At 35.1% G+C, this 12,535-nt stretch overlaps 3 protein-coding genes and 1 long non-coding RNA gene across 4 annotated transcripts; 3 read left to right on the top strand and 1 right to left on the bottom strand.

Annotated features, from left to right (window-relative positions):
* Nucleotides 1-3,487: 3,487 nt before the first annotated feature.
* LOC149651611 (cytochrome P450 4c3-like) lies at nt 3,488-5,248 on the bottom strand. The gene is made up of 7 exons (XM_089846959.1): nt 4,940-5,248; nt 4,589-4,715; nt 4,336-4,530; nt 4,101-4,274; nt 3,962-4,028; nt 3,720-3,899; nt 3,488-3,657 (listed from the first exon to the last, which is right to left on the bottom strand). The coding sequence occupies exons 1-7, from the start codon at nt 5,014-5,016 to the stop codon at nt 3,488-3,490; spliced, it is 990 nt and encodes a 329-aa protein (XP_089703085.1). The 5' UTR covers nt 5,017-5,248.
* Nucleotides 5,249-7,440: 2,192 nt separating this feature from the next.
* Nucleotides 7,441-8,313, top strand: LOC149651610 (putative cystathionine gamma-lyase 2). The gene is made up of 4 exons (XM_089846958.1): nt 7,441-7,558; nt 7,631-7,712; nt 7,824-8,032; nt 8,095-8,313. Exons 1-4 carry the CDS (start codon nt 7,472-7,474, stop codon nt 8,311-8,313), a joined length of 597 nt encoding a protein of 198 aa, XP_089703084.1. The 5' UTR covers nt 7,441-7,471.
* Nucleotides 8,314-8,356: 43 nt separating this feature from the next.
* LOC149651609 (uncharacterized) lies at nt 8,357-8,857 on the top strand. Its single transcript, XR_016371291.1, has 3 exons — nt 8,357-8,415; nt 8,484-8,561; nt 8,622-8,857. It is a non-coding gene; the product is annotated as an uncharacterized LOC149651609 (long non-coding RNA).
* Nucleotides 8,858-8,872: 15 nt separating this feature from the next.
* Nucleotides 8,873-12,403, top strand: LOC149651608 (cytochrome P450 4c3-like). The gene is made up of 10 exons (XM_089846957.1): nt 8,873-9,015; nt 9,076-10,057; nt 10,119-10,231; nt 10,312-10,397; nt 10,461-10,666; nt 10,737-10,806; nt 10,944-11,070; nt 11,138-11,654; nt 11,720-11,899; nt 11,964-12,403. The coding sequence occupies exons 2-10, from the start codon at nt 9,865-9,867 to the stop codon at nt 12,152-12,154; spliced, it is 1,683 nt and encodes a 560-aa protein (XP_089703083.1). The 5' UTR covers nt 8,873-9,015; nt 9,076-9,864; the 3' UTR covers nt 12,155-12,403.
* The last annotated feature ends 132 nt before the right edge of the window (nt 12,404-12,535 follow it).

Here is a 12,535-nt window from a genome sequence, read left to right as displayed (position 1 = left end):
GCTTTCAAATAGACTAGGCCTATAAATTTTTTTTAGCTAAATTCAAATAATTAGGCTTATTATTGAATTTTTTAGGCCTTCATCAAGACATTTTTTTCTTCTACACTTCCTTTGACTTGAAAGGTTATTCGTTTGTGGAAGTCGATTGAATTCGGATGTCTTTAAGCGGAAACGGTTCCCTAAGTACGCGGATAAGTAATGTTGAAAAGAACACTGTAAAGTTATCCATGTTTCATCAGAGAGAATTTAGAAGGGGAGTGGAAGGGGTGGTTTGGAATGTAGCGCAACGTCGTCTGCTAAACGTTATCTAGGCAGGTCGATTTCCGGTATGATGCGTTGGTAACAGAGATATTTTAGAACACGTGACCGGAAACTCGCCTACCCCAAAAAGCTCAACGCGACACAGGGCCGGATTAACAATTTTTCGGGCCCTAGGCAAGGCCTTAGTTCCGGGCCCCCCAACAGACCACAGTTTAAGATAATAGAGAGACATATTTTTAATTTGCTTAACACTTAACAGAATATTTAATTTCTTTTTTAACTCGATAGTTAAATTTCTTTCAAGCTAAAGAAATTTATCAATTATCTCTTCATAGTCTATGAAGTCGTTTAGTAAATCCTTTTCAATATATATATCAAAGATAAAGAACTTAATTTTTCTTGGGCTACTGTGGTTCTGAATTAGTTTTTCACTCATTTTAGAGCTGAAAAGGATCTTTCGCCAATTGCATTGCTAATTGGCAAACACAAGTAAATTCACAAAATAATTTCTAAGTTTGAAAAGTTGAAATAATATTATTGTTACGAATAAAGGAATGTAATAATTCTGGGTTTTTGCTTTCTTCATTCTTCACGAAATGTTTGAATTGTAGCAGTTTGTTTTCAATATTTAAATTATTGCAATACATTTCTGCCAATTCTTGGAAACCTCCAGAGAACGTTTCATCGGGGGCATTAAAGTTTAAAATAGGTTTGAACTTTTCATCAGTGACCTTGTTAACTTCGGATCGTTTTTAAGTATTTGTCATAAGATTGTCACATAAGACGTAAAACACTTTTATTTTGAAAGCGTCCCGTCCACTTATCATCGTTTTTAGCTACATTGTATGATGTACATCTACGATAAGGCTCTTTGTTTGGCCTGCCCTGTTGTACTCGTACTAGTACCAGTACCAGTAGACGTGAAATAGTAGCGCGTTTGGCAGTATAGAATTTTTCGTTCGTCATTTAAGGGAGAGTGAATGGGACAGAATTATGGTGATGTGATTTTTACGTTCGTGTATTTTAAGAGGATGGGGTTTATAATAGTAACTTTAAGCATTGCATTTAATTGTACCAGTTAGGTTAAGCACTTTGAATTGTGTTTTACGATTGCTCTACATATTTAAAGCGAGATAGAGGATTATGGTGTTACCTTAATTAAAATGGAAGGTTTAATACTCCCTTTAAAATTCCTGTCACCCGTCGACAATGAGGGTTTCGGTATGTTATCGATTGGGCGTGTTATCAAAACAGCATTGTTCAAAACGGCTTTTTCATAAACGCGTTTGCCATTATAGCCATTTCTCGTTTTAGCGTATTTTGATTACAGCGTTTATATCTTGAGCGTACGAAAGTACGCCTTTTCCAAAATATTGTTGTTTATCTTCATTGACTTCCCAAAATAATATGCCTTTTCCAAAAATTATATTTTATATTTACTTCCGATATAACATTACTCCTTTTTGCATAATATTGTTCCTTGTTCTATATACTTAATATAATATAGATTTCCCTCCCTATCAATCATAGTTTGGGCGGAAACAGCAACCGCTGTTTTGGGAAATAGCGCTGTATTGAGAAACGCGGAAACAGCAACCGCGATTTTGCTTCCACGCGGTTTTGCAAACCGCTGTTTGAGGAACCGCTTTATTCCAAAACGCTCTTTTGAAAACCGCTCAACTACCCGTGAACCAGGGTTTCACCCTTTCAATCCCGCTCCCTATTTCAAAATTCAAAGAAATCAAGGGAATTTTTAAAAAGAAAAACGAAGTATATTCTGACGTTATATGGTCTAAAGGAGATGTTTATTATTAGGAGTTACATGTATTTCTTCACAAATCTAGAACAATTTTAAAAGAAAGTACTAGCTTGTAGCCCCGAATATAACAATTATAACGTAAGTAAATTTATTGAAGTAAGGATTAAGGGTTATAATTTTTTAGGGCATCGAGCGGCTATTCACTCTCATTCTCTGTACTTCTTTTAATGGGCATTTACGGGTATTTCATTTAACCACTGTTAAAGGATGCGCATCATGCGGGTACTCACGTTTTCCGTTCGTGTCATACAATTATAATTATAACAGAAGTAAAAAATTAAAGTAATCATTTTAAAAGAGTTAAGGTAGCGCCTCGAGGGGCTATTCACTAAAATATTTCTGTACGCCTGTCAAGTATAGTACGATGTGGCTACTATTACGAGCCCAACCCTTGGGTCGCCTTGTTCTTTCCTGCACCTTCATCAAAGAACCGTTTTCGTATTTTTTTCCCTTTTTTCGTTATTTTGTTAATTATCTTTTTTGTGAGCTGAGCCATTATTTAAAATTTTTCAAATTATCACGAACACCGTGAATAGAGCTTATCAAGGAATCATAAAATGCAACTCCAGTGTTTAATGACTGTCAGTAACAACACGAATTCAAAATGAAATTTCATCCTCCGAGGATAGCCACTTCTGAAGATACATTTCCATTGAATTTTTAAGTTTTTTATCGTCTTTTTCTTTATTCCTTTATAAATTGCCACTTTAATGTTTATAAGTCGCCACAATGTTTTGGGTAACGGGTTTTTGAACATTAGGCTGCCGTTACAACTCACCTGGCATTTCCATGGTGTCAGTGACGTTATGTTTCAGCAGAGAGAGAGGGGGGAATATATATATATTTTTTTTTTGGATTTTAATTATATCAATTTTTGAAAACTGGCTGATTACGGGCCCCTCAGATATCCGGGCCCTAGGCAATTGCCTAACTTGCCTAGTGGTTAATCCGGCCCTGACGCGACATCTTGTTTGGGCGCCATCACGTTTAATAGAGTCAAAGGGGGGCCTTCCACTCCCCTTCTAAATTCTCTCTGGTTTCATGTAACCGCAGGAAAAATAAGTGATTAATGTAAAAAAAATCAAAATCGTTCCATTAAAAATCCTGATCATATGGAAAGGATGAAGGAAGAAGCCACTTCTAACCATTCGCATAGAGTAAGGTACGTCTTATATTTCGAAATTCATACTAACATTTTAGCATAAGTAACGTAATATTATGTTACTTATGATTTTAGTAAATTTTCCAATCTTAACAATTACTTGACCTATGCAAGTAAAGCGAAAGTTCCCATATCGATTAAACATATTTTAAAATTTCAATGTTTAAATTAAGTTCTGCTCTAGTAAATGGGCCGTAATTTAAATTCAAAGTAATATATTATTATTCAATAAAAAATCTGATTTATTACATAGAGGTTACGCGTTCAGTAAACGTTACCATAATTGGCTTATGAGGTTTACCAACAACTTGTGGTACGATGACGTACTTGTCTCTTTGATCGATAGATTTAACCACGAAATTTCTCAACAAATCGGCTAGTAGTATCTTAGATTCCATGAGAGCGAATCTTTTCCCTGAAAAGAATTGGTGAATGAAATTTCAGTTTAAGAATTTGTTACTATCTTAAAGATCTTACCCATGCAAGCTCTGCTTCCAACTGCAAAAGGCGCATAGGCGTATTGGCTGATATTTGAACTGTTTTCTGGTAGAAATCTGTCTGGGTCGTATATCTCTGGATTTGGAAACACTTTTGGGTCACGGTGTAAGGATGATATAAGAACAAAACAGTTGGTATTACGAGGTACAACCTTGTCCCCTGTGAATTCATCACGAAGTTTTTAGTTACGCCCCTTCTTTTGGAATAACATTCAAACTTACCAATTTTTAACTCATTCCTTAGCTTTCTTGAGATAAATGGTACTGAAGGATAAAGTCTAAGGGTTTCCTGTTACGCAATTACTCGTAATATTATCCAAACTAGGTCATAATCCATTTTGGTGTTTAAAAAGGTGCTTACTTTGATAGCGCATTCCAAATACACAAGGTTTTTTAAGTCTTCCGGCGTAATGGGACTGGTTTTGTCATCTCCGAGGACTTTTCTAATCTCTTGATAAACTTTCTCTTGAATCTCGGGGTACAGCCCAAAAAGAAAGAGACTCCAGCTGATCGTGTATGACGTTGTGTCGTGACCCTGGACATGACACCAATTGTGTCAACGAGCTAATTATTAGGTATGTGAGAGGCAAACTCACGGCTCCCATGAAGGTCAAACACTCTTTTATCATTTCATAGTCTGTGTAATCTTTGTTGACTTCTTGGTGTTTTAACAGTATGTCTAAAAAGACCTCTCTCTTTGGACTGGATTCGGTTAAAGAATCCTTTCGGGTCTTTAGGTAATTGTCATTGACATCCATTTTGGAATTAGCTTCCCTTTTCATTCTTATAACCTAAACAGAGTAGTTAAATTTAAGAAATTAATAAACCCCAAAATACTTAAAGACAGACCTCTTTGCAATGGTCGTCTAAGTATTTAATGTCTTTGTAGAATTTACGTCCAATGGGTAGCATGTTGAATATCATATCAGACTTCAAGGTAATTTTAAACGACCTTTCAACCCACGTGTCCATGGCGCTGAATAGTTAAAATATATGGTGAAGTTCAAGTATGTGTTTGTATGTTTTACCGCCAAGTGTGGTTAATATAATTCTAGGACTTGTTAAATCAGAAAGAAGTATAGGAAGTGTGGTTTGTTAATTAGGTTAAGGGTATCGGGTATGCAATCGGCACCAGTGATTAGCCCCTCGAATTTTAGATTGCGTAGAGCTATAATAATTTCAAGTTTAATTGACATATACCTCCGTACTGCTCGCAGTAGTTTAGCATCCGGTTTGTTTTGGACGTCCAGTCTTGTTCCCATAGCAGTTTCTGACATTAAAAATGAGGATTCTTAACTATTACTCCAATTTTATGAGAAAATTACAATAGTCATAAGTACCTAGTATAATATCGAATGTACACAAGATAGACGGGGGTACTATATCGAAGGGTTCAGGCCCAACCTTTTCCCTGATTTTACTAACGAAAGTCTGCGAGCAATCGTTCATGATGGGTAGGAAATCCTCTAGAATTTTGATGCTGAAAGCGGGACTAACTATCTTCTTAGTTTTCTTCCACCTTTCGGTGTTACTATGGGTTAAAGATTAAATTTGACTATAGACTTATCACTAACCTCAAGGGCAGGAATTTATGTGGAGGTGAGAACGTACGTACCACGTTAGGAGACCCTGACCTATAATTGGTTCGCCTAGTTTATAGGCACCACCTTTATCTAATTCGGTTGTACTGGAAAGTAGAGACTACAATATCCAATATTATACACGTTACCATAAACCAGATCTAAGATTTATGAAAGGAGCTATCAGACAATTTGGATTAATGTGTACAAAACATTTTGTAACTCGGAGGTCAATGAGTTCAAGCAAGAAAAATAGAAGCGACATGGAAAATGTTTTCTCGTCTAATCATTTTGTACACATGAGTTATCAAGTGTCTGCATGTGTTCTAGTAACAAACTTACTCGAATGGTATCTGCTCTGTTAAGCAACAAAATCTTACTGACGCCTAATCTGATGAAACACATTCCCTCTGTCCGCATCAAGTGACCGAACCCCTCCATGGTTTGTAAATTATCTAAAATAAATATAGGTAATTTTCATTAACCTTTGCTAGGAGATGAAAGGAAGGCATTCCGAATTTGAACAGATTAATTCCATAGTCTTTTAGTGGCTTGTCTTGCCCCAGGATTCATATTTAAAAAAAAAAACTTCTACTTACAAACTAATTTTGGTACTTCTTTATTTGGTGACTTATTTAGAGCAAAATGCATGGCATTACCCCATAAAAACTGTCTACCTATTGTTGGTAATTTTGCATAAGGCGAGGGTTGTTTATTAAACCGTTTTATAGCGAGTAATATTAAAAAAACCAAGCACAAAGCCAATAACACCGCCGGATTTATTACAAGATACATTATTACAAAAACGTAGAATTCCCTCGAAAACCAACTGTATAAATGGGGGGTCCGAACACATCCGCCGGACTTTAAATAATAAATGTCCGTTCAAGTTAAATATATATTGGAACGTGTACCTGATTGCGGTATACATTTTATCAGTACGTGATCAAAAATTTGACTTATAGCAGAAGTATATAATACTTCTCTTCGAGAGAAGTATACCACAAAGCGGGGTTTTGTAACATGATTCTTCCCAACATCATTTTACATTTGGAGCAAGGTTACTAAACCGAATCACGCACGTATATACGCGATAAATAGTTCCCTCATCGTTACTCTATTAGTTCTGAACTATTTGCTTGAAGATTTTTGTCCCACGTCAAGACAATCAAGGTTTGTCGGTTGATTGCTGGGAATTTAGTACCAAACAGGTATAGAATTCACCCTAGCACGGTGCAACAGTTACCCATCTGAAGTTTGATGAGCAGGAGAGCAAACAAAAAGGTGATGAGCCTGGGAAGAATCATGTTACGTAACTAAAGTATTAAGAGGATACAGAGTGTCACTCTTCTTCAATTATCCCCTTCTGCTTATAGGAAGAGGAAAGATACGATTTCAAGAGAAATTACAGAGATTTCTTTACGGAAAAGATTGTATCGATTTACAAACAATTGATTTTTCAGTATCGTTCTTTGTTCCTTCAAGGGCAGTGATTTCAATTTTGTAAGAAAAACACGCAAGTCGAAACTTTGGTAAAGGCAAACATGAGCTTGTAATTCGTTTCCCTTGCAAAAAAAATGAATAATAATAATTTTACAATCTACTGTTCAAAATTAATGATCTTTATTAAAAGTCGAAACTTAACGGACCACTTGCTGAGAGTGAAATTGATATGACTAATTAAAAATTAAGTTCAAAGTATTTCTCTCATTTTTATTATCAATTAATACTCTGAAATTAATATATTTCAAATTGAAATTAATTCGGAACATGAGATGCAGATAGTTATAGTTTAAAATTATAGGCAATACTGAAATAATCAAGTGCGAGGAAAAGAAATTGTAACACCAAGTAGGCGTTAATAAATTTGTGGATGATTTAAAGTATAATGTATCAAAGTTGATTTGAATGCAACATATTAACCCATGACTACATTTACATCGCTTTCAAAATTAAAACTAGTGACAAAACATCAACTATCTATGCTCTACTAGCATTATAAAATTTTCACAGAAATTATAAAATTTTCACAGAGAAAAGTAAGTCATAATGTTAAGAAAGAGTCTAGTGGTTTTATGGTATGAAATATTTCTTTTTAACATTTCTTTTTGTTCGAAAGGTTAATAGTTCAAAGTATTTTAAACTTAATTCGATGGAGCCGATGGAAAACGGTCTACCTATTATTTGTCCCATTGTTACTTCCTCTAATTTTCTTTGCGATCCTGGGAAGTCTAGACCAGTTAGTATACAAATATTATATATAAGATGATAATTAAAAGGTTTAAATGTTATTTAAATTATTCGTTTTTAGAAGTATTCGTACAGCCGCGATGGCAATCCAAGTCGTGATAGTTTAGAAATTAATCTAGCTAAACTCGAAGAAGCTAATTACGGTATGATTAATTAATTTATTGAATAAAGAAGGGTCAATTACGTTCAAACTCACCCTCTTGCGCCGTTTCTCATTAAAATAAATATTAATTATGGTTGCTTTAAATATATAGGGTTATGTTTTTCATCCGGTATGACAGCCATTATGGCTCTAATTTTGGCGCTTTTGAAATCAGGAGACCACGTTTTGTGTTCGAATCAAGTTTTTGTTGGAACTTCAAGGTTCATCAGGAAACAAACTTCGAGGATGAATTTGAAGTTAAATTTTTTCAACGCCTTAAACGTAGCCGATCTCGCAGATAAAATTACATCGGATACAAAAGTATATAGCAAAGTAATTTATACAAATTAAAAATAATTATTATTGTAACTTAAATAACGCAGATGGTTATAATTGAAATTCTGACCAATCCTCTATTGGAAGTAATTAACCTCGATGACGTAGTTGCTGTTACAAAAGGTTATCCTGGAATTGTTTTGGTTGTTGATAACACCCTTTTGACACCGTATTTAATGGTCAGTAAATGGGGTTTTAACAAGAATTGGATTGTAGTGCCCCTGATGTCAAGATCGGGGTCAGAATACACGATAATATTTGCGTAGCACATGGAGATTTTTTTAATAATTTAATTATTTTTCATGTTTAGAAGCCTTTAACAAAAGGTGCACATATAGTCATTCATTCTGTGACAAAATTCTTAAACGGTAAATTAACAATTTAATTGTTTAAGAAAATCATGAAACTTTGCAAGTTGTTTTTCGTAACCGTATAGGTCAGGGTGATGTAACCATGGGTGCCATTCTTACAAATGAAAGGAGGTTCTTTGAACCCCTTCAAACCGTTCAAACTAGTATATATGTATTTAAAATAATCACAATCAATTTATTATTAACCCTAATTTAATATTTAGCTTTGGGTCTGGTACCTTCACCCTTTGATTGTTATCTCGTTTGCCGCAGTCTCAAAACTTTGGAGTTACGAATGCGACAGCATTGCGAGAACGCGTTGCAGGTGGCGAAATTTCTGTCCGCACACAAATGCGTTTCAAAAGTCATTTACCCTGGTACATTTGCAATGTTCTTCGTGTTACATTTTAAATTCGTAATTAAAAATTATATTAAAGGACTCCAAAACCATCCTCAACACCTTTTATCGAGTAACCAATTATCAAACGGTGGTTTTGGTGGTGTTGTCTCATTTTTCTTGAAAGCTAAGTCCGACTCGATTCACGAGTTTATTAGAAGATTGACCGTGATTAAATGTTCTTGGGGAATCGGACAATCTGATACAATTATATATTACCCGTAAGAAACTGTGAATCAAAGATAGAGTTTTACTTTACCAATAATATTTTGAAACTGTAGATGGACATGGTTTCAAATAAGTCCCGAAGAACCATTCCCAGAAGGTGAAGCACCGGTTAACACGGTAACCGAACAGTTTACGCGCATTTCAGTTGGGCTGGAGCGCGTTGATGACATTATAGTGGATTTAAAGCTATCATTAGACCAAATAATAGTGTAGTAAATGTTTAAGATTATTTTGCAAAATTCCATGGTTATGCCTTCTTACGCAACGCATCGTCATAGATGAATTTTCCTTAAAAGGTCTAATTCTTTTGAAAAATACCAAAATTGTTTCTTAAACGATCGTTTAAATTCGAAACATTCAAGTTTATAAATAATTGAAATAACCCATATAGTTCCTGAGAACGTTTGACGATAGAATTGGGCTCTAGAGATGCGACACGGACAAAGGTATGAGCCACCTAATGTCTCTTTCGTTCTCAGTACTTGTATGAGTTCTGGGTAATTGTCGCGATCTTATCTTTAAAATACCAGAATTTAACAAACCATCTCAAAAATCGTGTCTAAAATCGGCATCTTTACGTTAAACTCCGATAGTAATTATGTAAAAGCTTAAAAGTTTTGGTAAAATCGTAGAAAAACAATTGATGTTTTATTATAGAAATCTGTATATTCTGACAACATTTATGATTGATTATTATATTAGCAATTCAACACGAAATCTTTTAAAATAAAACGTTTTGTTCCTTTATAAATATTGAATATAACCCGATTCGTAGTCCTGACGATAAGTCAGTCTTGAGGACAAGTCACGAGTCAATCTTCGAGACACAGCTTTATTTTACCATGTTCGACTTGTATACGTTTTTTATAAGCGGATTGGGATGTTTGATTTCAACCTTTTTGTTGTTAGTATATTATGTCATGAAAGAAAGGGAAAATTTTAATCTACCAAATATAGGCAGACAGTTTACTTTCGGAAATACGATACATTTCATGTTTATGAAATCGAGAGCTCGTGGAGTGCCGTTAACAACGCGTAAGTGACGTAAGTGGTCAGTCCCTTCGAACGTGGCTTTAATAATTCTAAATTTATTTAGTGACATTTGAAATGTTTTGCGGAATGGCTCATTTACTCGAAGATGAAGGAATGTGTCTCGCGAGATTCGGTTCGAGGAATATTCTTTTATTGTATTCCCCAGAAACGGTGGAGGTAATAAAGTACTTGAAAACCTTACAGCTCTCGTGACGGCCTAATGTAATTAATAATTAATTTCTTATTGTCTTTTACAGAAACTTCTGTCCAGTAAAAGCGAAATTGATAAAGGTACAACTTATAAACCAGGTGAAAAGTTTTTAGGTGGTGGATTATTGGTCAGGTGAGTTTAAACATATTTTGTTTCCATTTCGCAAGTACTTTTTTTATAATTATTTTTATTTTTATTGCTTAGTACCGGGGACAAGTGGAGAAGGAACCGGAAGGTTTTGACGCCATCATTTCATTTCAAAATCTTGGAAGAGTATTTGCCCATTATGAATGAACAATCCAGAGTACTTATAACAAAGTTGAAGAATTCCGTCGACAAGAAAGAGCCTTACGTTGACATGACCAAAATGGCAACCTTGTGTACCTTCGATATTATATTGGGTAAGTAATTGATGAGTTAAGTACGCGTGGATTATGAAGAATACACTAAACTACAATTTGAATTTGGTAGAAACGTCCATGGGTTCGACATTGGACGCCCAGAATGACGAGAACTGTTCGGTCCTAGCGTCACTAACAAGGTAAGAATTAGGAGACGTTTTTCCATGGGACGGATTGAAATATAGTTCCACTCTGAAGTTCTTTCATTGTATCCAACATTCATACTCCGCGAGAGGAACCCATGGAAAACGCCATAAATTTAACTTTTTCGTTTCAGAGTCATGGATATGTGGGTTCAACTTATGATAATGCCCTTTTCAAACATTGATTTTATATTTAATCTGCTTCCAATCGCCGGTCGTATGAGAAAACACGTCGATGTAATTCATTCATTTACGAAAAATGTAAGCTAGTAACAATTAAGTTTTTAGTCGTTTTGTATTCAAAGTGTGTAACGCTTTACATTGATAGGTTATTACCAGTAAAAAAACGGAACTTTTCGTCAATAATAATGTACCGTTACCCTCGACACCTCAAGATTATGTCAGAGAACGAAAGGACTCTTTAACGAATATGAAATCAAGATTGTCTTTCTTGGATTTGTTGTTATCTCACCAGATGACTAACGGGAGTTTTTATACAGATCACGATGTAATTGGGGAAACTCTACTCTTCGTAATCGCGGTAATTAAAGACTTAATTAATTCACTCCGTATTCAAAGATTCAACTCTGCCTGTTCTTCACAGGGTCATGACACAACGGCCATCGCTTTGAGTTGGAGTCTTTTCATGCTGGGTCACCATCCTGATGTCCAGGAAAAATTGTACGAAGAGATTCGTTCTATTTTTGGGGATGATAGAACAACACCAATTACCCCCGCACATTTGAGGTCCATGAAGTACTTGGAATGTGTCGCTAAAGAATCTCAACGGATTTACCCATCTATCCCATACGTGTCACGAAAATTGAAAGAAAACATGGTGATAAGTAGGTACATGCACTTGGGAGATTATAAACAAATCATTGTTTCATGTTGAGATTTTAATTTCAAGATGGAAAATTGATACCCAAGAAGACAACATGCATGATTATGATCGATTTGATCCATAAGAACCAAAGAATGTACCCCGATCCATTGAAATTTGACCCCGATAGATTTTTGCCCGAAAACAGCGTCGGACGTCATCCTTACGCTTATATACCATTTTCGGCCGGACCAAGGAATTGCATAGGTAATAAAACGAGCAGTTTTAAACCTTCCTCTAACCCAGATCTAACCTAAAAAAATTGTTTTAGGACAAAAGTTTGCCATGATGGAAGAGAAAATTTTAGTGGCGGATATTATAAGAAATTTCAAAGTCAAATCTCTAGATCCCCGAGATAAGTTCTTTATAATTCCACAGGTTGTTGGCAAACCTAGTCGGGAAGTCCGATTAAAGTTCACTTTGAGGGAAACGTCGGATAAAGATTTTGTCCATGTTAACTAACATTTATTCTTAAAAGCCATTTTTATCAGAATTATATCAACATGTACTTATACGCAATTTTTAAACATTAAAATTTTCAAAACAAACGTTTTGATTTCTATAAAATATAAATAAAATGCGTATAAAATTGAGAGAGTTAACTCTTCGTCCTATCTTCCCATCGAGTCTTAACAAAAACCATGGATAAAGATTGCGCGTGAGGAAATTTGTTTTCACGCTATAGGATCGACAACTCCCTATCTTGAGCGACAGCTTATTCTGTATATACTCTGTTACCACATCAGTTGTCAGCACGCGCAAAGCTGTTTCTCTATGTAACGTAGCTTTGTACGTGCTGTCAAGAGACCAAAAACTTCAGGATCTTCAGGATTTAAAATATCC

This window comes from Phalangium opilio, unplaced genomic scaffold (assembly GCF_054372755.1).
Source record: "Phalangium opilio isolate 3A_F unplaced genomic scaffold, DU_Popi_V2 ptg000082l_1, whole genome shotgun sequence".
Taxonomy (NCBI): domain Eukaryota; kingdom Metazoa; phylum Arthropoda; class Arachnida; order Opiliones; family Phalangiidae; genus Phalangium; species Phalangium opilio.
Note: the sequence above shows the minus strand (reverse complement) of the source record. Positions and strands in the feature narration are given on the sequence as shown.

Excerpts from the sequence above, each read along its gene's own strand:
- LOC149651610 (XM_089846958.1), top strand. The coding sequence starts at position 7,472 with ATGGAGCCGATGGAAAACGGTCTACCTATTATTTGTCCCATTGTTACT. Across the intron at positions 7,713-7,823 it reads ACTCGAAGAAGCTAATTACG|GGTTATGTTTTTCATCCGGT; the intron begins GTATGATTAATT and ends TTAAATATATAG. Across the intron at positions 8,033-8,094 it reads AAATTACATCGGATACAAAA|ATGGTTATAATTGAAATTCT; the intron begins GTATATAGCAAA and ends TAAATAACGCAG.
- LOC149651611 (XM_089846959.1), bottom strand. The coding sequence starts at position 5,016 with ATGTCAGAAACTGCTATGGGAACAAGACTGGACGTCCAAAACAAACCG. Across the intron at positions 4,275-4,335 it reads GTTTGACCTTCATGGGAGCC|GGTCACGACACAACGTCATA; the intron begins GTGAGTTTGCCT and ends TGTCATGTCCAG. Across the intron at positions 3,900-3,961 it reads AAGGAATGAGTTAAAAATTG|GGGACAAGGTTGTACCTCGT; the intron begins GTAAGTTTGAAT and ends ATGAATTCACAG.
- LOC149651608 (XM_089846957.1), top strand. The coding sequence starts at position 9,865 with ATGTTCGACTTGTATACGTTTTTTATAAGCGGATTGGGATGTTTGATT. Across the intron at positions 10,398-10,460 it reads GGTGGTGGATTATTGGTCAG|ATTGCTTAGTACCGGGGACA; the intron begins GTGAGTTTAAAC and ends ATTTTTATTTTT. Across the intron at positions 10,667-10,736 it reads TACCTTCGATATTATATTGG|AAACGTCCATGGGTTCGACA; the intron begins GTAAGTAATTGA and ends TGAATTTGGTAG.